Source organism: Lynx rufus, unplaced genomic scaffold, assembly GCF_022079265.1.
Source record: "Lynx rufus isolate CCGP_SWC_20201006 ecotype Redwood Valley unplaced genomic scaffold, mLynRuf1.p SCAF_3, whole genome shotgun sequence".
Taxonomy (NCBI): domain Eukaryota; kingdom Metazoa; phylum Chordata; class Mammalia; order Carnivora; family Felidae; genus Lynx; species Lynx rufus.
This window is the reverse complement of record NW_025814845.1, coordinates 165,009,538-165,037,437: the sequence shown is the minus strand read 5'-3', so window position 1 is coordinate 165,037,437 and position 27,900 is coordinate 165,009,538. Positions and strand designations below refer to the sequence as shown.

Below are 27,900 nucleotides of genomic sequence, written 5' to 3'. Positions count from 1 at the left end.
AAGAAGCAATAGGTGTTTGTGAGGCTATCGGGAAAGAGGAACCCTCTTGCATTTTTGGCAGGAATGCAAACTGGTGCAGCCATTCTGGAAAACAGTATGGAAGTTCCTCAAAATTTAAAAACAGAACTACCCTATGATCCAGCAATTGCAGTACTAGGTATTTATCCAAAGGATATAAAAATACAGATTCAAAGGGGGTACATGCACCCTGATGTTTATAGCAGCATTATCAACAGTAGCCAAACTATGGAAAGAGCCCAAATGTCCATAAACTGATAAATGGATAAAGAAGATGTGATACACACATGCTCACACACACACACACACACACACACACACACACACTGGATTATTACACAGAATTCAAAAAGAATGAAATCTTGGGGCACCTGGGTGGCTCAGTTTGACATTTGGTTAAGCGTTTGACTTTGGCTCAGGTCATGATCTCACAGTTTGTGAGTCTGAGCCCTGCATCAGGCTCTGCCCTGGTGTTGCACTGGTAGTGCAGAGACTGCTGGGGATTCTCTCTCTCCATCTCTCTCTGTCTCTCCTCTGCTTGTGGTCTCTCTCTCAAAATAAATAAATAAACCTAAAAAATTTTTTAAAAAGAATTAAATCTTGCCATTTGCAACAGCATGGATGGGGCTAGAAAGTATTATGCTAAGTGAAATAAGTCAGTCAGAGAAAGACAAATACCGTGATTTCACTCATCCGTGGAATTTAAGAAACAAAAAGATGAACATATGGGAAAGGGGAAAAAGGGAGGGGGAATGAACCATAACAGATTCTTTCTCATAAAGAACAAACTGAGAGTTGCTGGAAGGAGGTGGGTGGGGGATGAGCTAGAAGGCTGATGGGTATTAAGAAGGGCACTTGTTATGATGAGCACTGGGTGTTGTATGTAAGTGATGAACCACTGGATTGTACTCCTGAAACCAACATTGTACTGTATTTAGTGCAACTAAGTAGAATTTAAATAGAATAATATTTATATTTTTAATATATTATATATTTAAATATGTATATATATGTATATATATATATATATAAAGAATTCAAATAAAAATTTTAAAAAATTTGAAAAAAAGAAAAAAAATATACTAGGTAGAATTCCAGATATAAAAAGCTGGTAAGCAGTGCTTTCTTATAAGGCATTCCAGGAACCCAGTAGAATTGTTGAGATGTATAAGTGAACAGAGACACAGGCATGGAAATGGTTCAAATACCATTCTAGTATCTGCAACTATTTGCACTTTTTTATTTTAATAGTGAGTTCCACTTGTCTGTGCAGGATTTCTCCCCTCTTCTGTAAAGGCTGCAGAAGACCTATAGCTATAAGAGGACCTTCCATAAGAAACTGGAGAAGACACCTTCAGCCCAGCTCTCACCATGCTCAGGATAGTTTGGGATGCTCCTCAGCAGTTGCTAAAGGAGAGGAGAGAATCCCGGAAGCTGGTACTGGTGGTGGTGTTTGTTGCTCTGCTCCTGGACAACATGCTACTTACTGTAGTGGGTATGTTTGGATGTCTCTGCCCTGGGGGTTAATTTGCTCTGGGCTCCAGCAGGGAGCACACACCCTGCTAAAATTTAGCAGTGAGTGGACTTGAAAAACACAAAAGGCAAATGAGGTTCAGAAGTGTTCTGTGACTTCCCTACTAATAGATGCTAAGTTGGGGTTCAAGCTCTGTCCAACTGATCCCAGAGCTAGACCTTCTTGCACTATACCTCCCTGACCCTACCATCTCCATTCTTTGCCATCTCTGTATGAAAGCTGAAACAGTAAGACAAAGCTTGCCTTGTTCAACCGCAGCTGTGAAAGTGAGCATCTGGTGAGTTGAAAATTTCCCCACTCTCTGTATGTATGTTTGAGAAAAATTGTGAAAACTCCATAAATAATGATTTTGTGATTAAAAATAAATGTTAGTGGGGCGCCTGGGTGGCGCAGTCGGTTAAGCGTCCGACTTCAGCCAGGTCACGATCTCGCAGTCGGGGAGTTCGAGCCCCACGTCGGGCTCTGGGCTGATGGCTCAGAGCCTGGAGCCTATTTCCGATTCTGTGTCTCCCTCTCTCTCTGCCCCTCCCCCGTTCATGCTCTGTCTCTCTCTGTCCCAAAAATAAATAAACGTTGAAAAAAAAATTAAAAAAATAAAAATAAAAATAAATGTTAGTGAGTAGGTGATTGGCCCATACAGAATCCAGGAGTAATGTGACCAATTTTATGTTAGTTGGAATTTACTTAATCTAAAAGGATAATTTGGATGGCACAGTCTTTTAGTAGGCTTCAAATCATGTCACATGGAGCATGATATAGAGCCTATAGTAATGTCTTTGAACCAATTAGCATTAAAAAGTATCCTTAGCCCTCATCACTTGTCCTTCTTGACTTTCAGTGCCCATTGTACCCAACTTCCTATATGCCACAGAGTTCAAAGAAATCAACACTCCTCTGCACCTTGGCACCACCACAGTTTCCCAGCATGTCCTTACTCCTCGTGCCTTTTCCACAATCTTCTCCTTCTTTGGAAATGACACCATGGCTATTAAACAAAGTGCACCCAGTGGCACAGCATGGACAGATCGCACTTCTGGTACCATCCCTCCTCTAGTCACTGAAGCCATCCCAGCACAACAAAACAACTGCTTGCAAGGCACAGAGTTTTTGGAGGAAGAGAACATACGGGTTGGGGTTCTGTTTGCTTCAAAGGCTCTGATGCAACTTCTGGTCAACCCATTCGTGGGACCTTTCATCAACAGGTATCTCAATAAGTTCAGTGCTCTACATGGTACTCACTGGCTCAGAAGTAAGAGGATGGGCTGTGGTATCATAAAGGTAGTTAGAGGAAGAAAAGAACTCACTTGTCTATCTCTGTGGAGTCAGCTGTTTACCCAAAGGATAACATAGTATTGATGAAATGCCATGGAGCTCAAATTTTCTTAATGATGTGATGACTATTGAGTACCAAGAAAAGAACCAGTGGTCAGAAGTATACTGTTGATGTTATTTCAGTGCTCTGGAACATATCTCAAAGGCAGGACTACTACAATTTAGAACACTGGTTTGTTAGAAGTGTTTGGGATTACCCTGATGTTTCAAAGGGATATATACTCTGACTAGGGCATCCTTCCTGGAAAAAAAGATTTTGGCCCTGGTCTCTGGGTAAATTTGCATATTTGTTTATTTGCTTATACACATTCATATGTCATATTCATCTCTAAACTTGCATTCAGAGACATGTTTTCCATGTACTCAATAACTGCATTTCTATTCCCAATTATAAGAAAAAAATATATAGTCCAAGTATATGGATGCCTATTGGGACTGTATCTTTTTCTTTTTAATTCTCTTTTAGGATTGGATATCACATCCCCATGTTTGTTGGCTTTGTTATCCTGTTTCTCTCCACAGTTAGTAAGTAATTTGCTTCATCTTTTATTTCATTCATTGATTACCTTTGATTTTATCACATGCACTACAATAGAGTAGGGTCAAGCTAGCTAGGTAGTATCTAAATAGCCTGACACTGATTTAAATATTTTGCTGCTTTTGGTATGGGTACTAGAGCAGTAGTGGCAAATCATTCTACTTGGAATTTGTATATTCTGCTATAGAAGAAAAGACACTTTGCTTCCATCAGCTGGGGAAAATTGTAAATACTTTTTAAATAGGTGGGCTATAGTGTGTGTGTGTGTGTGTGTGTGTGTGTGTGTGTGTGTATCAGTAGTCCCTTGAATGAGTTTAGTACAAACCTCCCATATTTGGGGAAAGGTTGTATTATTTTGATACACAAAGGTAAAGGGCCACCAGCAAAGAATCTAAATTGGACAATAGCAACTGGATAATACCAAAGAGTCTACTGCCTTCAAGTAAAGACATTAAAGGTTATAGCTTAGAGAAATAATTTTGTTTAAAAAAAACAAGAAAAAGAAAAACAGTCTATCCAGTATAATATAAATGTTCTAATAAAATAGAGATGGAATAAAAACAGTAAGTGAACAAAATATGTCTGGAAATTGACCATGAGAATTAAAATAAGAAGGAATGAAGGGGGGTGGGAGGTTAATACAGGAGAAGGTAGCTTGCCTCTGCTTACTCTGCTTCCAGTAACATTATTTCCTTCTCTCTCCTGTTTTTCTTATCACCTTTTTGTTACTTTTCTGCTTTTTCTATTGCCCCTCTTCAAGTTTTCTTCCCTTTCAGCATAGGGCTTAACTCTTATCAACCAATGCTTAACGGGAATTTGTTGCATTCAGGGTTGGAAAGCTGCAAAGAGCAGAAGCTTGATGTGTGAAGTTCTGAGAACTGCAGCTTACTTGTGAAAATTCTAGCTAAATAAAAGAAAATGAGGAAATTCAAGTTAGAAATGTTTATTGAACTTGTAGAATCTCAGTCCATGCCACATAATAGATTAAAAATGAATAGGATTCTGTTTTATCAAATGAGACCATAATTCTCACCAAAAAAATTTGTAGAGCACACATATTATGTCTTGATGGCAAAAGCCATTGAGGGGAGTTAAAGAATGAAATGACATGGTTCCAGTCCAGAGGTTTATGATGTGTGTCTGGGGAGATAAAACAAGCACCCTGCAAAATAAGATAATGCTATAGTATCCCAAACTCTTTAGTATAAGGTCCTTGCTTGATTCTCTGCAATTAAATAATAATTATTGTTTCCATGTTATAACCAGTGTTGCTATACTGAATTGGCCTAATTCTAACAAATGTTTGGTCTTTACAGAATTTTATGTGGCATCTCTTTAGGGTTTTTTAAATACTGAAAAGAGGTTGCTGATGCCCAGTATTACCCTTAAGGGCCTCCAGCTTAGACCTATGCTTAATGTAATTAGGAGTGAAATGGCAGACCATGTTTGGGGGCAAAGTGAGAAAGAAATTGTTTTGGTTTTCCTACATAGGGTTACCAACCATTCTATTTTGCCTGAGATTCAGGGGCCTTCCAGAATGCAAAGTCTTTGGCAAACTGTAACAAGTTGGTAACTCCATTCTCAAAGAAAATAGGAATAGCCAACCTTGAGCAGACTGAAAATCAGAAAGCTTAGGAGAAGGCATTAGAAAGCCAGCAAAGAGAAACCAAGTCCATGCATGTTTGAGAGATTGTGATCACGTCAGGAAGTAATGGAAGAAAATTATAAGACCGCAAACAACCAAACACATCTGTAATGAAAGGGTAAATGTATTCAAATTATGCTGATTCAAATACTTTGGGAGAGAGTCTTCTTTCTTTCAGGGACATTGTCCTGAAATGGGGGTGGGACATGTCTAGATTTACCAAGCTTACCACCAACACCCTGTAATTTAGTTTTTGATAATGTATTTCTATTTGGTACTCAGTTTTTTGTATGCTAGTCTTGAGTAGGCTGAACCTCTTAAAGGGCATGAACTGGATGTTTTCTTTATTTCACATCTGCTACAGAGTCTGTATGATAGATGTGTGTTTGGTATTACTTAACACATACTCACTGGTTTGATTTGGTTAAAAGATCTTCCAGGTAAAATAAGAGGAAATACCTGATTGGATCACAAGATATTATTTTCTACCCAATGCCAATGGTCCTTCAATTACACATAGCTTTTGTCCCCTCACTTTAGATGACCCAATGGAGCCCAACAATGGCAAAGGTCAAATGTGGGTGTTGAATATAAAGGATTGAGAAGTAGGATCTAAAGCCATTAAAGTTTTTGGACAGCCATGATTCCAATGGACAGGATGTTGAGCTTTGGACAGGAAATGTGGAAATCCAGCCTTCCATCCACTGTGTGGTGAATTGGTTTATGTCTCTGTGGTTTCTCAGTTTTCATGTCAATGAAAATTAAATCCTAAATAAGGCATAGGAGATTAGAAAGACAACTCCAAAAACAGAGAGCAGTGATCATGCTTTATTAAAACATACATTTAGTGGCTTATATCTATAATATCATGGGCATATTTTCTGGTGGCCAGGGATAAAGACAATTTGCTAACTGGAGCATTCTTGCTGTTCTCTTTACTCAGTGTTTGCTTTTTCTGGTACCTATACCCTACTTTTTGTGGCTCGAACCCTTCAAGGCATTGGATCCTCATTTTCTTCTGTTGCAGGTAATACTGACATCTTATGCACACACACACAGACACACACACACACACACACACACACACACACGCACACACACACAACACACACACCCATACATCTCTTACCATCTTCAGACCCTATAAGATTTATATGAATAGATAAGAAAGTATCTTAGTAGGAAGAAATTATGATTCAAAAACAAGACAATTGGGTCACCTGGGTGACTCAATTAGTTAAGTGTCCAACTCTTGATTCTGGCTCAGGTCATGATCTCACAGTTGTAGTATCAAGCCCTGCATCAGGTTCCATGCTGACAACATGGAGCCTTCTTGGGATTCTCTATTCCCAACCCCCCCCACCTCCCCCTCCTCTCAAAAATAAAATAAATAAACATTAAAAGAATAAACAAAAACAATATAATTGTAGTTATTGGCAGTGTTATAAATACCTAAGCCTGACATAACTTCCTCTGATAATATTTGGATATAGCCATCTTAGGTCCAAGTAAGCCCAGTAAGACCATGCAGTAGGCCAGGTTTGTATTTAATGCTACTCTATGGTCTTTTCTCTGTCCCCCTCTTAACATCTTATAGAAAGAATAATGTGAATACTACCAGTAACCCTATCACACTTTGCAAAGTATCATCAAATACAACATTTAATGTAATCCTATGAAGTAGATATTTTATGCCATTTTTCACATGAATAACTGACCTGAAAGCCCAACCCATGCTGTCTTCCACATACTCTGTTTATGTCTTCCTTGAGCACCTCCATTGAATAGAATAGTGTTCTGTGTTTATAGATTTTTTCCTTTTTTGACCTACTTCATATACATTCCTTCAGGAAAATAAGGTAGGGAATGATAAAATGCAATAAATGCAGAATCAATGGACAATGGTATTCTGTATTACCCTTCCCAGAGACTTTTAAACTTCCAACAGTATTGTGAGCAGAAGGAGACAGCAATGTGAGAGTTTGGGGGACCAGTGAGGACAGTATTTATAAAGTACTGTGCATTAAGTTTTATAAAAACCCTCAAACTGGAACTCTAGGTAAGATGATCCCTGAAGATATAATAGGGATAGAAGACTAAGAACTAATAGACCAAGAATTCAGTGAAAGAGGCAGACAGAGGGCTCCTGTATGCTAACTCCATTATGTAACTCTTCTTTCAGGTCTTGGGATGCTGGCAAGTGTCTACACTGATGACTATGAGAGAGGGCATGCCATGGGAATTGCCTTGGGGGGCCTGGCTTTGGGAGTGCTGAGTAAGCATAACCTGGACCCAAATCTAGGTTCAGAGGGGAGGGTAGTGCATACTCTTTGAAGATGGCTCCAGGAGGCAGGTGTTTCTAAGTTCAAGGAAGACAGTATTTTTTTTCCCTTTTCTGTCCAATTACATGTGGAGTCCTTCTGAAATGTTTCCCAAAAAAGGCAAAGTCTCTTTCCCCTTAAGAAGCTTAATAGCCCATGAGGGCCTGGGAATGGTCCAGAAACCTAGTCTATTCAAGTTGAGCAAATATACCCATGTTAGCAGCCACTGTCTCACCTCCATTTCCACACATGGCTAGTGCTCTCAAAATGAAAGGAGCTCCTTGACAGATTTTGTGCTAAATATATTGCAGACATAATCTCTCTTAGTCATCACACTACTATAAAGGAGGAATTATTGTCTTCATTATACAGATGAGAACTAAAAAGTTTAAGCAACCATCCAAGATTACACATACAGAAAATGCCAGAGCCAGGATATAGACTCACGTTTTCTGGCCTAAAAACCCAAGCTGTAACATACTTCCTTTGAGGTTCATCTCTCATATGATTCATTTGACTAGTCCAACAAGTCAAATATTTTACGGAGCACTTATTTCATGCCAAGCACAATGTTAGGACAGAGGGGATATGGGTAAGAAGCCTCACACATTGTTTCTCCCCTCCTTGCAATCTAATTGAGGGAAAAACACCAAAGGTCTGTTCCCTGGTCCATACCCCACCTCCCACCACAACCATGGGAGAAGAGGGAACAAAAACCCTGTTCTTTGTTAATATCCATTTTCCCACCCAAGCTAAAATTTTGGTTCATCTTGGTCTCCTTTATCACTTCTCACTCTCAAATGGATAAGCCCAGTATATTCTGTATAGCCACTTCCTCAAGGTTGGTTCCTCATCACATCTCAGTTGGAACCAGCCTACTGCCTGATCTCGTTCACCTTCCTTTCTTCCCCCAAGTTGCCACCAGAAAAAATGTCCTATGCCCAGAGCTGGTGGCATTTCTTCCCTGCTAAAAAACATGTTTCTCCATAGCTCACAAGGCCAAATACATGCTTTATCTGGATATATGGGGCACTTGACTATTTGGCATCAACATTCCCCACCTCTACTCTTTCTCTCCCAAATACTCACATTCTAGTGACTGAACACTGAACTGACTTCATTCTATTTCTTCTCCAACTACAGTCTCTTTTATGACACCTCAATATTCTTCACTTATGCTTCTTCCCCACCTGTATTATCCACTTGACAAAGCCCTTGTGGCCACCTGAACTCACTGCACTGTGTTTACACAGCACTTTGTAGATTGAAACTTTCCTGTTGAACTTTACTTTTCACCATGTTCTAATTATTTGGGTCATCCCACCCCACCCCAATCACATGCATTTTCTCTATTTGAAAGTAAGCCCCTGGGAACCGGGTCTTCTTCATCTCTGAATCCCCAGAACCTCATGTGGAGCTCAGTGCCTAGGAGAGCTTTGGTAAATCTCATTGGATATATGTGGACAAATCACGCCAACTAGGAATTGACCCTTACCTCTGAAATCTGTTTTTCCTTTCCAGTGGGAGCTCCTTTTGGAAGTTTGATGTATGTGTTTGTTGGGCGGTCTTCACCCTTCCTTATATTGGCCTTTCTGGCACTACTAAATGGAGGTAAGTCACCATAAGAGATCACCAGACAGATGATAGCTTAAATCAGGTTGGCAATGTACTCTGCTATGGTGTCAGTCTTGACATACTTGAAAAATCAAGGACTGCCCCATTCTTGGAAAGAAGGAAGAAATTCAGAGAGTTAGATCTCTACATGATAGGGTGATAATAGCAGTATGGCTGTTACTGGAGTTTCCAAATAATCAGTGGACAAACTAAACTATCCCTTTCTCTGCCACTTTCTTTCTTAGCACTCCAGCTGTGTATCCTACAGCCTTCCAAAGTCTCTCCTGAGGTAAGAGGGCACCAAGCTCCATTGCCAAGGGATATATAGAGTGGTTAAGTGCTGAGACCCAGTCTCCCCTAGATCATCCCTGTCAAACCATAAGAAGAAAGGTGAAGAAGAGTGGAGTGATGGAAAGTGAGAACTATATCTGGATTCCAAGATAGTTCCATATTTAGGGTAATGTTGGGGATGGTGAGGGAGTCTGGTTTGATGTTGGACAAAGATGGAGGAAGGACCTTATGAAAAATGAAAGAAACATTACAGAATTTATATATATGAACTCAGAACAAGAGGCAATGACATTGGGACCTGTGAATTCATGGTTATAACACCTCAGAGCTAGAGAAGACTTTAGATGCTGTTCAATCTCTCCACCAAGAGCATCTTTGCACACTATCATCCTATCATGATTAAATATCAGAGTTGGTATTTGTCTGACCCCAAGCCAAAGATGGCTCTGAGAAATTCATATCAAACCACATAGAATAAAAGACAAGTAAATACAAAAAATGTGGGAAAGTTTGATCTTGTGGCTTGATTTTATAGCCACATCAGACAGAAGTGTGGGTAATATGGGAACACACTACTTGCAATTGGGATCTGAAGTGGGGGCAGTCTTGCGGGACCAAGTTGTTAATCTGTGGGGTCTGTGCTAACTCCAAGTACTTAGTGTCAGAATTGAATTACATTCTAGGACAACCAATTGGTGCCTACAAAGAACTGAATAGTTGCTTGGTGAAAGTTCCCACATTCAGTGTCAAAAGTGTTGTGAGAGGAGAAATTATTTTCCTTTAATATCTTTTTCAATAATTTTGACTTAGATGGTAATGTTACAGATATGCAAAAAATTCAATTATTATTTTTCTGGCTGTATGAAACGCCATTGTGCATGTACCATATTTTATTCAATCTCATAGATTTGAACATTTAGGTAGTTTCTAGTACTTTGCAATTATAAATAGTGCTACAATTAATAACTTTATGTATATGCGTTTTTATTACATTGGAAGTAATCTATAGAGTAAATTTCTAGAGGTGGAATTTTTGGGCCAAAGGGCTTATTGGACTTCTTTATGTGTATTTTATGATTTAGGTTTGTCTCTTTAATTTGAATTATATATTTAGTTTTAATATCTCTGAATATTTCAATCTACCCCTGTGTGTATGCACAGATGATTATCATACCAAAACTATTCATTCTATTACAAGATAAGATGTAGTTAGCACCATGGATTAAGGCACAGAATTCAGGAAGTTTGAAAGTGGGAGAAGCTCCAGCTACTGAGTCATGGAATACTGTGGAAAAGAAGGAGCTATTTAAGATTGACTATGAAGAAGGGTAGAATTTGGATGATTTGGACCTGTAGAGAGAAGGAAGATAGTTTAGGCAAAAATAACCACGAAGTTAGTTAGGCAAAAATAACCCACTGAATGAATGGGAAGAAGATGGAATGACTGAGTTTAGCTGGAATAAAAATTTGCTGGGGGTAGACAGAAGTTAGAACTGAATATTTAAAACTCTATTTTATTTTTATTTTTATTTTTTAAAGTTTATTTTGGTATATAGAGAGAGCATGAGCAGATGAGGGGCAGAGAGAGAGGGGGAGAGAGAATCCCAAGCAGGCTCTGCACATCAGTGTGGAGGCTAACGCAGGGCTCAAACTCAAGAACCACAAAACCATGACCTGAGCTAAAGCCAAGAGTTGGACGCTTAACAGGCTGAGCCACCCAGGTGCCCATAGGCTCACATTTTAATCTAGATATTCAAACACTTTCTGCTACACTTGTCTAGTATGGCTCAAAATGGTTAGAATAAAGCATTCAGAATGCTTGAGAAGCTTTCTAAGTTATCACCTCTGTGTTCACCTTTGGGATTCAGTACTTTGCCTGTGGTTCTCCCAGGGCAAACATTAATGCCAGTGAGATCTAGTGGTAAGGCCCAAGACCAGAAGTCCAGACATCCATTGTCCAAAGTTGGTCTTGCTGACAATCCACTCTCATATTGTTGATGATCATTTGAAGGCAGGAATCATGTATGGAATATGTTGTCCTACTCTTTATGACTACTACATTGTCTGTCTTACACACAGGAGGTAAACTGCCAGGTGACTCTGTGACATTGGGCAAGTCACTTTATCTCCTTTAACTTGTGTGTCTGCTCTCTTCAGTAAAGGAGCTGACATAGATGGTCTCTAAGGTCCTGTCTGCATATTCTCAGATTCTATGAAAATAGGAGAGATGTACACTGTACAAATGGATGTTTTTTTGTTGTGCATGTCCTCAGAGTGCCAAGGGGACTCCACTCCTTACACTTCTCAAAGACCCTTATATCCTGGTGGCTGCAGGTAAGCTGACAATGCCTCCCTTTGGGATAGGAAGAGTCCGGGCTTCAGGGTAGCCATGGGAGCTCACAGAAATGTCTCTCCAGGATCCCTCTGCTTTGCTAACATGGGAGTGGCCATGCTGGAGCCCACACTGCCCATCTGGATGATGCAGACCATGTGTTCCCCTGAGTGGCAGTTAGGTAAGTGACCTTATTCCCCAACTTGGGCTTGGCCAGAGGTGTGTGCCATGGCCATTTCTCAGGTAATTGAGAAGCATTATCAGGTCCAGGTCTTCAGGGTCACAATGTGCTTCCTTTGTCACCACTTTTCTTTTTTTTTTTATTTGTATTTTCTCTTTCCATACTTATAAATTGAGCCTGAGTGGCCAGGCAGTACCTCCAAGAAGCATCCTGAGATGGGCGGGGTGGGAGGGATTGAGAGGGGCTATGGAGTCAACATGCCCAGCTAAGTCATAGAATGATCAATAATTTTTAGTCAAATACCTCAGTTTTCATTTCAGCTCCATTGATTGGCTATGCAAACTTATGCAAACCACATCAATTTTCTGAGAATAATTTTTTTCATCTCTGAAGAGGGCATCAGAATACTGTCTAGTTCAAAGGGTAATATGAGGAATACATGTTATAATTTGTAGAAATGCTTTGCACCTGTGGAATATTAATATGCACCACCATTAACATCCACACTTTTCTCTCTTCAACTCTCCTTCCTCTAGATTACCCTTTTGCTATCTTTTTACCTCTAACAAGGTGTTTATGGAGTATGTTGTTCTGAGAGAAAGGCCTCTAGCCTCCTCTGATTCATGGTGAGAGGTACTCATGACTCATCTGAGCTTAGATGAGCTTAGGTTCAGGAAGCCTAAGAAAAGGGAACATAGAAGGCTACATGTCATTCAGTCACTGTAGAGAGGAGAAGCTTATGGGACCAGAGGGGAAGTTGATATGAATCTGATAAAATTCAGTATACGATAAAAAGCACTAAATCTAATTTTTTAGGGGACAATTCTAAGCAAGGCTCCAAGCTGCACTCCTAGCCTCAAATTGAATTTTTCTGGGCTGCGACTACCTCTGACCATGACAATTAATTGAATTGGTGCTTGTACTAGAAAAGTATCCTCTGCTCCAAGGCTCTGCTGGCTCAGGCTCTTGATGCAGGTGGGCAAATACAGCTCAGAACAACTCCTCTTCAGCCTTTCTTCACCCTATAGGAGAGAAAAGCAAACCAGCCTTCAATAACTGCTGAATTGTTGACTTTGGGTTTAACTGTAATTGTCATGACAGTTTCTTTTAGGGACCACTATTTCCTCTAGGTACAGAAAAGCATAGAGAGGCTAGTGACACCAAAAGAAATTCACTGGGCTAATTCCACACAGTCCCTTATGGAGGTGAGGCTGCAGCAGAAAGCCCTCTGGAGAGTAAGTCAAAACACCAATAAGGCTTTGTCTCCCACCATCCTTTACAACTTTCCTCAATGCTATCTGCATCTGTAAGTCTAGCTTCAAAAAGTCTCACATCATCTGGAAAGCTTGTTAAAATTCTGAGTGTTGGGCCCCACCCAGAAATTCGACAGAATCAAGTTTGCATTTTCATAAGTTTCCTGGTGATGTTGATGTGTTATCAGTGACCACACTAAAAAATATTGCACTAAATGGAGACAACCTCTCATGGTTGTTAGGAGTTGGAGACAGCAGTTTTGAGGGTGCTTTGTAGTCTGTGACCGGACACTTTTTAAGTGACCCAGCACTCTAAGTGGAGGAAACAGCACAGGCTTTGGAGATAGGCCCACTTGGGTTTGAATCCTGATTACTTACTGGCTGTGACCTTGGATAAGTTATTTAACCTCTTCATACCACTTCACACCACTTTTTTTTTCCATTTGTAAAAAGGGAGATGTTTTCAGGGTTGTTTTCAGGATTAAATAGATCTATGTATTCTAAAGGGATTAGCATAGTACATAGAATACAGGATAGTTATACTCAGCAAATAAAAATTATTATTTTCATCATTATTTTTCTAGAAATTATTTAGACAGTCACAGATATGTGTAATTTCCTGCTCCTTTGAAGATATGCTGTGAAAAATATATGTTTGTCTGTAGACATATAGTTTGTAACACCTATTTTGCACAAAATACTATTGAAATACAACCTATACCCAGATCCTAAAGAACAAGCCACGTTAGTTGAGGAAAATCTCATTTAGAAAATTCCATGTCATTCAAAGCAATATTAAGGAGATGTATTTAAGTGGCTAGTGGGATTCTTAGAGATGCTCATTTCCAGATCTCAGGTAAAAAATGGAGTAGGTATACTTTTAAATTTTTAAAAGCAATTAAAAATAAACAACTGGGTAAAGTTTTGCTGCCCTGTACAAATAGACAAATACACTAATATATGCTTCACTTTCACCCCATTGAAGAGAATATTAAAGTCAAACAAGCCATTGACCAGTAACTGGTGAATTGTTGTACTTTGGGTTTAATTGTAATCATCATGACAGTTTCCATCAGGCAACACTGCTTCATATAGCTACAGAAAGGCATAGAGAGCCTAGTGAGACTTGAAGAAATTCACACTGCATTCTCTACAGTCCCTTATGCCAGAGCCATCTGTGCTCTCACACCACTGGTATGGGTAGTGGAGACACAGGAAGTCGGAAGGAGAAGGCCTGGGTTCAAGTCCTGATCCTGCTACTCACTGGTTATGATGTTAAAAGTTAAGGCTGGTGCTCTGAGGGCACTTATTGTGTCCCAGACACTGTGAAAAATGGTTGGCATACATTATCTCAAAGCTCACAACCAGCCCATCTGGTAGGAATTATTATTAACACCATATTTCATATGTGCAGTATGGAGGGCATTTTTTGGGATGAGCACTGGATGTCATATATAAGAGATGAATCACTGGGTTCTACTCCTGAAGCCAAGACTACATTGTATGTTAACTAACTTGAATAAAAAAAAAGAAATTTCTTAATCTTACCCAATTGTCTATTTTCCCCTCCAAAAATTCCCTGGCTTTGTAGAACCTCCTGTCATTGACATGTGTCCCAGTGCCTTCATCTTCTTCTCCAAACACTTCCTTCATCTTCTCTTGCCCTGAAACCCTAATGTTTCCTGAGAACACCCTTTCCCAGCCCTCTTGATGGAAGTCCACATTCCTCTAGACTTTGATTACTTTTGCTGCTGCTGGATCATTTCTTCTTAATTCTCCTTCAAAGACCCAAACTCCCTTGAAGATCATGTCATCATATTATACCCTCCTCTACCTCTCTTCATTGCAATCACCTATTGACCCCTTACTTACCCATTCTCATTCATTAAAGTTGTCAATACCTGGTTAATATTCTTTTATCCTTTACACCTATAGCCACTTTTGGTGGCTTCAATATCCAGGTGGAGAACTTTACCAACATCTTGGCCTATTCCTTAATCTACTTTCTTACAATAATCTTTTGCAATTTTTTTTCTCCTCTCCACCTCAACCAATCAAACCTTTAATTGTATCACCTTTGAAATTTCAATTCCAAGCTTTCAGGTTATCAACTTACATATTCCCTGCTCAGGTATTCTAATATCTCCATATCAACAAATTTTGGCTACTCTAAGCTCACCAATCCATTGGCCTCAATTCTTTTCCTATTTCCATCATTTCTCATATCCTCACTTATTCATTTACTCAGCTTGGATTCCATCATGATGTTACTCCTTTGAAAGCATTGCTAATTCCTTTGCCTTTCTCTTCCTCTAGGGTTGTCAGCTGGCACAGCATTAATTCTGGTTAAGCCAATCTGTTTTCCCACTCCCTGTCTGCACATGAGTAGTGGATTGGGGCTGTAGGAAAACACACAACTAGGCTCTCAGTTTAACCTTATATTTATTGCTACAAATCTAAAGTAGGTTTTCATAGGAGCACCTGGGTTGTTCAGTTGGTTAAGTGTCTGACTCTTGATCTCAGCTCAGGGTCATGAGTTCAAGCCCCGCATTGGGCTCACTGCTGGTTGTGGAGTCTACTTTACAAAAATTGAAGTAGGTTTTCATATTACCCAACAACATTTTTCTAAGTCCCCAGTTTTGTTCTCCTTCCAACTTTCTGAAATGATAATTTTACTCTTATCCACTCAAACTTCCTCTGTACCCTGATTCCTTTACCTTCATCCTTCTCATCTCCTATTCATTGAGAAAATAGAAGCAATGAGATAGGAACTCACATATTCCCTGCACTTGTACCCACATTCGTTGCCTTCTGTTTATGGTTGAAGCATCCCAACTCCTTCAGAGGCCAAGCTACTTCTACTGCTGCTATTTCTACAACCACAACAACTAATACTACTACTACTACCACCACCACTATCACCACCATCACCACCCTCACCCCCACCTGCCCCCAGCACCACTATTACTACTTTTTCTTCTTCCTCCTCCCCCCATCTCCATCTCTTTCTTCTCCTCCTCCCTCGCTCAACTCCCTCTTCCACCTCCTTTTTTTCTTTTATCTTCTTCCTTCTCCTCCTCCTCCTTCTTCTCCTTCTCTTCCTCTTCTTTCTTCTTCTCCTTCTTCTTTTTCTGCATTCCATCCCTTCTCAACCACTTCTTTGGCTACTTCTTATTACTTTTGTTAGCTCCTCTTCTTTTGCTAACTTTTAAAGTTAAGAGTCCCTGAAGGTTCAGACCTTGGATTTCTATTCTTCTCTATCTGATATTTCAGAGGTGATCCCAGCCCTCCCTATGGCTTTAAGAACCATGTATAAACCAATGAGTCAAACATTTATATCTGTGCTAAGGATCTGTCCTTGGAAGTCTAGACTTGTATGTTCACAGCCTGACATCTCCAGTTGGATATTTAATACACATTTCAAACCTTTCATGTTTTTTCCCCCAAGCTCTTCCTCTACCAAATTAAGTAAGACAAAATTAAGTAGTACACCAAATTAAGACAAAAAAGAGTGATCCTTGATTTCTTTCTTTCCCTCACTCCCACTATGCCCACGCCCAATCCGACAGAAAATTCCACTGACTCTACCACCATAACACCTCTGATTTTATTCACTTCTTTCTATTGTGACCTCTAAGCTGAAGCATTGTCACTTTCCTCTTGGATTCTACAAATAATGTTCTGACTTCCATGCTTGTCCTGTGATCCCATTCTTCTAACCACAACCAGAGGACTTTTTTTTTTTTAATGTTTATTTATTTTTGAGACAGAGAGAGACACAGCATGAATGGGGGAGGGGCAGAGAGAGAGGCAGACACAGAATCGGAAGCAGGCTCCAGGCTCCAAGCCATCAGCCCAGGGCCCGACGCGGGGCTCAAACCCGCGGACTGAGAGATCATGACCTGAGCTGAAGTCGGACGCTCAACCGACTGAGCCACCCAGGCGCCCCCCAGAGGACTTTTAAAAGTGTAAATTAAAATATGTCGTTTCCCTCCAAAGTTTCCCATTGCACTTGGAATAAATCCCAAATTCTAGGCCTATATTTTCTTTCTTTTTTTTTTTTTTTTTTACTTAAATTCAAGTTAGTTAACATACAGTGTAGCCTTGGCTTCAGGAGTAGAACCCAGTAATTCATCTCTTACATATGACACCCAGTGCTCATCCTGAAAAGTGCCCTCCTTAATGCCCATTACCCATTTAACCCATTCCCCCATAGACCTACATTTTTTTTATCACTCTTCACTTTGCTCATTGTGTTTCAGCCACACAGACTTCCTTTTTTTTTTCTATAACAGACAAATAGTTTCTTCTTTAAGGTATTTGCATTAGATGTGTTTTTCCCCCTGCTTTGAAGGCTCTGCTTTGATTTGCAACTCTCAGTTTAAATGTCATCTCCTCAAAAAAGCATTCAACTCCCAAACTGAAGTTAGCCTTGTTCCTGGTCACTTCCATGTCACCACATTAAATTTTCTTCACAGAACTTATCATTTTACAAAATTATCTTTTTTCATTCATTTGTTTGTGTGTTTATTATTTTCTGGCTCCCCTCTCTTGGAATGTAAACTCTCCAAAAGCTAAGATTTTGTCTATCTTATTTACCCCCTCTAATCCTAGAACACTTGAGACATAGTAAAAGCTCATTAAAAGTAAACTGAATGAATGAATGAGACTCAGAGAGGGTAAGTTGCCCAAAGTCACAGAGCTAAAAAGTAGCGAAACTAGTTTGAACCCAAAACTGTGTGGCTCCAAAGCCCATGATCTAAACCACCTGGCTCTACAGTGAGAGAAAGCAATGTAGCTGGTGCTTCAGTTTACAAAATACTTTTACATACATTATACAATTTACTTCTCAGTGTAAATTGGTATGATAGAGTCATAGCTTTGTTTTTGCCAGATGTATATACCAAAGCTCAGAAAGATTTAGTAACATACCCAAGATCATTACCAGAGCAATAGAAAGAAAGGTGAATAGCAAGGCAGGAATTTCACGTCCCAAGATATATTTATTTCTCTCTCTAATGCTGATGATCTTATGATGATAATCAAAAGGATTTTATACATGAGAATGGCTCATTAGAGCCATTCTTCAAGAAGTTTAAGTGAGGAGCTTGGAACACATTGTATTAAAGCTAAACAAAGCCCTACTCCTGAGGAAAATGGAGGTGAGAGCCTTATGTCAACTTCTCTGGGTTTGCACAAGGATCTCCAAACCACAAAACAAAGTGGCTTGGGGTCCTTGAAGGTAATAGGGGGACTTAACTGTCTTGTAGGAAATAAATTATATAATAGTTAACTGGGAATGTCCTAAGATGAGGACCTTTGTCTTTCCACAGGTCTAGCTTTTTTGCCTGCCAGTGTGTCCTACCTCATTGGCACCAACCTCTTTGGTGTGTTGGCAAACAAGATGGGTCGGTATGTAACCTGGGAATCTGTGGAGAATAAAAAGAATGTAGGATGAGAGAGCCTTTTGAGGTTGTCCCTGAGCTTAGGATAATGAACAGCTTCTCTGATATTTAAAGTTTAGAACAAGTACACATAGATAAAAGCTGCCCACAGGGAGGATGAGGGTGGGTAGTTGGTGAGGACAATATAGAGAAAGGATGGCCCTGAGCTGGTTGTGAGGGATAACCTTTATTTCCAGTTGTTTGTTGTCTAGTTGAAGTGCTAAAATAACCCCACAGAGAACTGTCATGAGAAAGCTCAGTACTTTGGGGGCAGTGGTTATCAGATTGTGTTCCATAGATCCCTAGAGAGTTCTAGAGGGACCTCAGAGGCCATCAAGTGGAAAAGGTTGAGGGCTAAAAATATGAGTATGGATTCTGTTCAACTACAGTGAGAACAGCTTTAATTTTATCTTTGGAGCTCAGCATAAAGATTTAAAAAATAAGTTCTTAAAACCCCTGCTATAGGAAGTCAGAAAAGGAAAGAAGTATGGTATTTTCTGTGGCTTTTGAGATGAACCTTGAAGACCAGAAAAAAATATGAATAGGGGAGATATAGTGTGAACTGGGAGTAGCATGAATTAAGTTTGAAGGTTACTACCAAGGGGCAAGTACATTCTGAGTAAGTTGATTCCTCTTCTAGAGGAAGAAATATTATGTTCCGTTGCACCTCCTCTGCTTCTACTATGGAAAGAGATATGGAGCCTGGAATAGATGAAGGCAATGAAAAAACAGGGAAAGATCTCTCACCTGGTTATAAACAAGTCATATAGAGATGTCTTCATCTTCTCACATCCTAAGGGATTCCTGGAATTAGGGGTGGTAGGAATATTTCCCTTTAGCACTATTTGCTGATGGCTTTTTTCTTCCAGGTGGCTCTGCTCCATGATTGGGATGATGGTTATAGGTACCAGCTTGCTTTGTGTAAGTATAAGTCTAGGAGAGAGAGAGACATTTAAAGACCATTTTCTTTAAAATGAACAGAGGGTTAACTTGGCAATGATTGTTGGCAGGACTGTTTCTGCATAGGTAGGAATTGAAAACTGGGAGAGATGCCATCAGGCATCCCATTAAAGGAGGAGGGAAGGAGGGAGGAAGTGTAATTGGGGCAGCTGTAGCCAGAGGTCTGAGGTCCTATGTATGGGCACATGAAACTATCCAAGTTGGTATCTATTTCTGGGGCCAACAGAGTGATGAATTTTATGACTCAATTTATTCATCCCACCATGACAGGACCCTAGGGGAACCATCATCTGAGTTGCAGGCTCTGGTGCCAGAATATTTGGTATAAAAAGAAAGAAAGAAGAGCTTTCCTATTTTCAAGAGCCCCCTTCAAGCTCTCTAAACCTTCATTTTCTCCTCTCCATAATGGGAATCATCAGCACAATTGTCTCCTAGGCTTGAGGGAGATGAGACTAGAGCTGTAAAGCACTGAATACAGTGTTCAAGAAAGGCTGGAGGTCCTGATCAGGAACATGAGCTCCACATTCATTCTCAGATTTTCCACTTGCTGCTCGTGTGACTTTGAGCTAGATATGTCACCTCTTTTTGCTCAGTATCCCCATCTGTGTAGAGAGGATTCTGTTAGCATTTCATAGGGCTGTCCATATAAATAGCAACAGTGTCTGACACATAGTGAGCCCACAGTAAATCTTAAGACAACTGCTGGTAAAATACAAATACCCCTTGGGAATAATCCTTAAAATTGTGTTTAGCCACTAACATCTAAGTGGTATTTTAAACCTCTGAGGGGTTAATGTTTTGGGGCAGGTGTAGGTAACAGATGCTCAAGGAGAGAGGGAGGTAAGGAATCAGCAAAAGAGGAAAGGAAGGCTCTCAGTGGAGCACTGGTAAGCAAAATAATGAGTTTCACAAGCTTGCTGATATAGCACCCCAAACATGCCACCTGCCCCTCTAGATTATGGGTAATTCGTTGTTGGTGTATTTTGTCTTGCTCCAGTGGCTACCAAGTTAGAATTTAACTAAAACCTTTGAATGTTCCTAATAGAAAAGGGAGGAAACACTATTCAATGAATAGTGAGGACAGAAATGTATGTCTGGGGCAGGGGGGGTGGGCGGTGGTTAAAGTAGGGGGAGGGCTCATTCAACAGAAGCTCAAGCACTGTTATAGTATAATGGAGTCAAATTTGAGGTTTAGACTTAATCTTGCCACTTATTAGATCTTAACTTTGGATAGGATGTTTAATCCAAATGGCACCAATCTAGCTTTCATATCTTTAAATTGGAGGTAAAGATTCTTCTTCATAAGGAGATGTGAGAATCCAGATAGATAATACATGTGGTACATAGCACATGGCTAATAAATGCATTTCATATGAAAACCCTTTGTTTCTGTGGTGATTCAGCTGGACTCCTGATGAACTCTTCTCCCTTCCCTGTTGCAGGTTCCTCTGGCTTATAATATTTTTGGTCTCATTGGCCCCAATGCAGGACTTGGCTTTTCCATAGGTAAGAGTACTTTTAAAGGAGATAAGAACCTCCTGAATTTTGGCTTTGGGTCAGATAAGAGGAGGTATATGAAAAGGCAGAAGGAGCAGGAGGGCAGCTGGCAAAGATGTGGACTTCTAACTCCTACCAGGAATAGGTGTCAGTGCTGAGTGGGAGGATAGCAGATAAAAAGACTAAAGGAGAATAAGAAGGAAAGATGCCACAAAAAGGGAAGGGACTGTGAGTAGAGCTGACAGTGTCCTGTTTCCTCTGGCTACAGGTATGGTGGATTCCTCTGTGATGCCCATCATGGGACACCTGGTGGACCTGCGTCATACCTCGGTGTATGGGAGTGTCTATGCCATAGCTGATGTAGCTTTTTGCATGGGTTTTGCTATAGGTATGTTGGCAGGGGAGAAGGGAGCACCCAGGACCTGGTTCCCATTTTCTCTTATTTACTGTTTACCAACTGGAAATAGAGTCAGAAGGCTGATTCTCCTAAGGTTCTGGAGATATTTGACTTCAGGACATCCTCTGGGTCACCTATTGCCCCTTGCATGGTGTCTTCTATGTGATCAAGGCTCAATAAATACTGGTAAATTTGGTTTATTCCTCACAGGCCCATCCACCGGGGGAGCCATTGTGCATGCCATTGGCTTCCCCTGGCTTATGGTCATCATTGGGGTCATCAACATCATGTATGCTCCTCTCTGTTACTACCTGAGAAGCCCCCCAGCCAAGGAGGAAAAGCTGGTAAGGGGCTCTGACTGCTGCTAAAAAAATAATAATCTGCGGTTTTTTTTTCCATATCTCTCTCACATTGTTTTTATCCTATGCCATTTCCTCCCTCTTTGAATGTTTTTCTGCTTTGCCATGTTTTCTGATCTAATTTTCACCTTTATCTTTCCTTTGTTTTCTTCCTTATTTTCCCTTTTCTATATAACCACTTTGCTTCTTACATCGGGTGGTTAAAAAGGGTCCTAAGTAAAGAAGAACAATGAGAAGCTTAGATGTGGGGGCCATCAAAAGCATCCTGTACTTTAGTTACTAGCAAAATATGAGTTACCAAATTATTTCCGCAAAGAAGGCAAAATTCCACCAGGCTAATTCATTCATTAATTCATTAATTTATGTCTGCCATTTTATATACATATATATATTTTTTTTTTTTTTTGTCTGCCATTATCTTTACCAGGTCATCATTTAAAGTACAAAACCCAGGGAAGAGAACCACAACATATGATTTTAGTTAATAAGATATTTTCCTTTTATTGCAGCGTGAGCACCCTAAGGGTGCTTAGTGATGGATATGGGGGCTGCTCAAAGGGATGGAAGAAGACAGAGGGGTCTGATAGGGGATTGTTCCAGTTTCAGCTGACTCGCTGCTATAGCTTGTATTACCACTGTTAAGATTCAATTAAAAGCATTCCAGATATTTCTCTTGACTAGAGTTGCTACACCTAGGTGCCTTGGGAGGCCTGTGCCTGTAAACGAAGCAGAAAAAGAATCCTACCCCATTTCCGGAGTCTTTCCCGAACAATACTAGACTTGAGTAAGCTAGTGAGGGAAGGGAACTGGGAGACTGGTAAAATATATGCAGTAATTTCTCTTCCTGACTCTTGCTTCAGGCAATTCTGAGCCAGGACTGCCCCATGGAGACCTGGATATGTGCAACTCAGAAGCCCACAAGGGAATTTCCTCTGGGAGAAGACAGTGACGAGGAGCCTGGCAGTAAGCAGTAGCAGCAGAAAGTGGTCTCTGAGCCTTGTCACATGTTCGATCCATGAGCCTTGGACTTCAGTGACCAAAGAGTGACCACCTCTTTCCCTAATCATGAGATCTCTATGGGCTGCTCAACAGGCTTTACTTCCCTCTCCCCTGAGTATACTCCCCCTACCCCCGACTTCCATGAGTGCCATTCCCCGGTTCTCTCCTTATCAACGTAACCCATAGCTCTTCCTCTAATGCTTTGCTACCTCAGCTGGCCCATCTTTTATGGGAGGACATAGCTATGCTTTCTCCTAAGCTGTTGTAAGCCTGATTAAACTTAGCTGTGGTGGATTCTGCAAGGAGTGACTCATTCCATTGAAACAGCTTTGAGCACAGTGTGCCCCTGAAACCAATGGGGTAAATGACAAACTGCATTTCATCTATTATCTGATATTCTTTGGCACATCCCCAACAGACCATAAAACTTTGTCCTCTGTTCCTCCATTTGGTCTTTCCTGAGTTTTCTCAGCTGAGTTGAGAAAGTGTCCTCAACATTGTACTGCTGCCAAATTGCAAATGTGGGAAATTGTTTGCCTGGTTCTTAGAAGCTGAGTAGTTTTTCTGTGGCTAAACCTAGAGCTGCTAAAGTGACTTTGTCCTCGGTGAATGGATGGCCGGGTTTCTACCTTTCCTAAACTTCTTTCACTTTTAGAAATAAAAGCAGGAGGGCAGAAAAAAGAAAACATTTTTTATCCAAGATTTTATCAGAGGAAGTGAAAAGAAACTTCCCTGAAATCCCTTCAAACAGTGGATTTCCTAATACAAATATTATAATGAGGAATTGTTCTCACTTGTTAATGAATAAGTTATTAGCTAATTCAGACATAGTAAACTAGATGCTCTTTTATAGCAAAAGAGAATGTGTGGGCAAATACATAGGTCCTATAAATATTTTGACATTTTGCTACCTTTTTCAAACATTTATTAAATGTGGGGTTTTAAAGAGATGAGAGTCATGGCACCCACCTGTAAATAGCTTCCCATGTATTTTAGCAAATAGGATATACACAGTATGAAAATGACCATTAATGCAAGTTAGTATACATTCTGTGTTAAATGTGTTAAAGTACAAAGAGGCAGAAATGCTCATAGTCTGGGTGGGAATAATGGTAGAGATAGAGGCAGAGGTGGAAATGGAAAGACCCACAGGTGCAGGCTGTGAGGTACTTGGATATCAGATTGAAATGTTAATAGTGTCTGGCTTTGATTATTACATTTCTTTGCAGGAGTTTGTTGGGCTCAGTACAAACTCCAAATTACTGGAACAAGTTCAAGCTGAACCTCTGTGAATCCTTATTACTTGGACAATGGATAGCTGATTTATGGATATGTTTTTAGAGGGTTAGTATTAACTAGACTTACCTGATTTTTAAAACCAGAGGTGCTTATATTGTCCTTTAGTCAAGATGATATTGTCTCAGAATTTGAAGAGCCCAAAGGTAAAATTAGAAAATCCTTTGTCAGAATATGTAAGCTGTAACTAAAAATGTACACTGAGTGAATGGCCACTGGATCCCTGTACAAAAGTGGGAGTGAGGTAAGGTAGGGCGCAGAAGAGTCAGGGGTACTGATAATGATACACTCTTACATGTGGAGGAGAATTTATAATAAAGACTGGGCTTATTACAAAAATTGTACCACATTTATAAAGTAGGAAGAAGTTTTAAATTTAAATTTTAGTTAACATACAGTGCAATATTGGTTTCAGGAGTAGAATTCAGTGATTCATCCTTACATACCACACCCAGTGTTCATCACAAGTGCCCTCCTTAATACCCATCACCCATCTAGCCATCTTCCACCTACCTCCCTCTGTCAACTTTCAGTTTGTTCTCTATCATAAAGAGTCTCACTTAAATTTAAACAATAATAAATAAATTAATAATAAAAGAGTCTCTTGTGGTTTGTTTCCCTCTCTTCTCAAAAATAGGAAGAATTTTTTAAAGAACTCATCTCAGGGATGCCTGGGTGGCTCAGTCGGCTGAGCGTCCAACTTTGGCTCAGGTCATGATCTCACAGTTTGTGAGTTCAAGCCCCATGTCAGGCTCTGTGCTGATAGCTCAGAGCCTGGAGCCTGCTTCATATCCTGTGTGTGTGTGTCTCTCTCTTTCCCTCCTCTGCTCACGTTCTCTCTCTCTCTCTCTTCCTCAAAAATAAATAAACATTAAAAAAATAAAATAATAAAGAGGAACTCATCCTTGACTTGTCGGTTAGCATTGTTTAAGCAATATAAAACATATATTTAAGGGGAAAACAATGGATATAATTTATTGTAATTATAATTTATTATAGAAAAGTCAACAACACATACTACAAAGTAAGTCAGGGAGCATTTTTTATTTTAGATCACAAATAGATCATAAACATAATCTATGTTTGGAAGAGTAAAAAAAGGAGAATCCTATAAAAATAGAAAATGGGATTGGTCTTTATTCATGGCTTTATATATGATATGAAGAAAAGAATGTATTATAAATTTTCCACATTCATAAGTGATACTAAGTTCTTCTAAAAATGAAAATATCAATCCAGCAAAATGAGCCACAATATATATTTTTTAAATAGCATACAATGTCAGATGACCACCCCTGTGGAAAAGATGATGTGTATTTTCTCATTTGGAAAGAGAGGAGTTGAAGAGACCATAAACATGTTTATAAGATGATGGGCTCTGAATTATCAATTATGGTGCAGCAGAAAAGACAGTGGGACTAGTGAGACTTTGTGTTCAACAGGCCAGTGAAACAATAGGCACTCTAAGAGAGACTGTTGGAAACAAACCAAAAGACATTTGTTTCCAAAATACAAAACCTGGGCGGAAGCCACAGCACCACAAATTAAGGCAGTGACTGTGGAGTCAGAGAAAATGCAGAGGGGACTCTGATGAATGTGTGGCAGGAAGAGCGGCGTGGAGAAAGAAAGATTTTTTTTAAAATAAGCTTCATGCCCAGTGTGGAGCCCGATGAGGGGCTTGAACCCATGACTCTGAGACCAAGACCTGAGCTAAGATAAAGAGTTGGATACTTAACTGACTGAGACACTCATGTACCCCAAGACAGGAAAATTCTTACAGGGAGGGACCCAAATCTGAGGGGATATGATTAAGGTAGCTAAAATATTTAAGAAAGTCCCAGTCTTAGTGATCACAGAGTCTAAGAACACTTCCACAAAGAACCACTCTAAAAGCAATAGAAAACTGATAGTTAATATTAGGGAATATTATCTTTTACTGTGTTGTCTTACTTGCAGAATTTATTATTCCAAGATATAGCCCAAACTGACTTGACCCTATTCCTGGAGAAAGCTCTGTAACGCTTGTGTGAGTCTGTCCTCTGAGGCTGACACAAAGAAAGGGGAATGCAGTCCTTTCACCTAACATCCCTGAATATCTCTGGATGGGATGTGGCAGATTACCTCTGTTGTCTTTAATACCCGTTAGTTCTCTCCAAGTATGCTGAGCTTTATAGGCAGTGCACCAGAGCCACTGTTACACAACTCAGTCCTGCAGAGTTCATCCCTGCAGCCTTGTCTGTAGGAGAAAAACATTTTCTGAAACAAAGGAGGATTGGAACAAAGTAGCTTTGGAACACAGCACTCTCCATACTTGTATTGAAGGTCTTAAGAGAGGAATGGTTGTAGGTCATAAGGTGATAGAAGGAAAATCAAGTCAGGAGTAGACAGGCCTAATCCTAATGTTTTCATCTAGCTCCCCCACATTTTAGTTGTGTGGCCTGGAGTGGATCATTTCATATCTCTGGGCTTTTGCGTCACCATCTGCAGAACTTTATATGTTTTCTTTCTCCATTGGATTATGTGGGGGCACTTCCACTGAGGGCCAGAGGCAGGGCCTTTGTGAGCCTGAGTCAAAGCTGAGAGGTCACTCCAATGTTACACATCACCTCAGAAATACAAATGTCCCTTGAGGTTTGAATTTCTGCTTTCAGGAAATTACTGGAAATAAAATGTAATTCATCTTCCTCTTTCTTCTCCTCCCCCTTTTTGTCTTTGTTCTTCTTCCTTTATAGAGTGAAGAGCACAGTGGTAGCAGAGGCAAAAGGAGTGATCAAGGACTATTTGCATTTATCCTCCAAAGTGAGTTATCATAAAGTATCCTGAAATTACAAGAGACAAGAGTGAAGTTGAATAGAATCTTGCTTCTTTTGGTTACTCAGACTCTTGGCCTAGTTCAATAACTGACAACTGTTCTTAAAGGGAGGGTTGCAAAGTCCTGTGTGTATTCTGGGTCAGCAGACAAGGTGGAGGACACAACAGATAGCTTGGGAAATCTTCAGAAGAAAACAAGAAAGGTAAGGTGTAGTGCATGACAATGTGGAGATGGCCTGGTGCTCAACCTACATCTACCATGGAATCATGTCATGGAATGTCAAGGCCCTGGGGAGAGGAAACAAAGCAGTGGTAGAACCCCACTACCTAAAGGAAATGTTATAATAGAAAATCCCTTATTTGTTAAGTGGGAATAATAGTAGTGCTTTCACAACAGAGCTGTAATGAGGATTAAATAAGATAATAAATGAATAAGAACACATTTTATAAACCATAAAGTATTTAAGTGCTATTTTCTTCTATCAGTTATTCCAACTCTTTCAGCTCACAGAAGAGGAAGCTGAGATTCAGTAAGGGAAAACAAGCTGCCTAAGATCACACAACCAGAAGGAGGCATAATCTGCATTCAAATCCCTTACAGATATATGATCTGCAAGTATTTTCTCCTATTCTGTGGGTTGTCTTTTCACTCTCTTGATACTGTCCTTTGGTGCACAAATTCTTGTAGTTCTGATGAATTCCAGGTATCATTTTTTTTTTCTTTACAGCTTTGTGCTATTTTATGACCATGAAGATTTATACGTGTATTTTATTCTAACAGTTTTTAGGTTTAGCTCATCTCTAACCCATTTTGTGTTTGTTTTTGTATATGGTGTGATGTAGGGGTTTCACTTCATTCTTTTACATGTGGATTTCCAATTTTCCCAGTATCACTTCTTGAAAATACTATTTTTTCACCATTGAATTTTCTCAGAACTTGTTTTGAAAGTCAGTTTGGAGGAATATGGCAGTGTAGGAGGACACTGGGCTCACCGCATCCTGCTGATCACTTAGATTGAACCCACACCTGCCTAAATAACCCAGAAAACCATCAGAAGATGAGCAGAACGGATTCTCT

The 27,900-nt window shown here is 39.9% G+C and overlaps 1 protein-coding gene across 3 annotated transcripts; it reads left to right on the top strand.

Annotated features, from left to right (window-relative positions):
• Positions 1 to 1,389: 1,389 nt before the first annotated feature.
• On the top strand, positions 1,390 to 22,690 carry SLC18A1 (solute carrier family 18 member A1). 3 transcript variants are annotated; one of them, XM_047092162.1, is made up of 15 exons: positions 1,390 to 1,513; positions 2,391 to 2,754; positions 3,351 to 3,409; positions 6,011 to 6,094; positions 7,250 to 7,342; positions 8,910 to 8,999; positions 9,248 to 9,291; positions 11,567 to 11,627; positions 11,711 to 11,806; positions 18,393 to 18,471; positions 19,373 to 19,424; positions 20,906 to 20,969; positions 21,229 to 21,348; positions 21,568 to 21,701; positions 22,577 to 22,690. In XM_047092162.1, the coding sequence occupies exons 1-15, from the start codon at positions 1,390 to 1,392 to the stop codon at positions 22,688 to 22,690; spliced, it is 1,578 nt and encodes a 525-aa protein (XP_046948118.1). The 3 variants fall into 3 exon arrangements, with proteins under 3 accessions (XP_046948118.1, XP_046948119.1, XP_046948120.1); XM_047092163.1 differs by lacking the exon at positions 11,711 to 11,806; XM_047092164.1 differs by lacking the exon at positions 21,568 to 21,701 and having other exon boundaries at positions 22,577 to 22,665.
• The last annotated feature ends 5,210 nt before the right edge of the window (positions 22,691 to 27,900 follow it).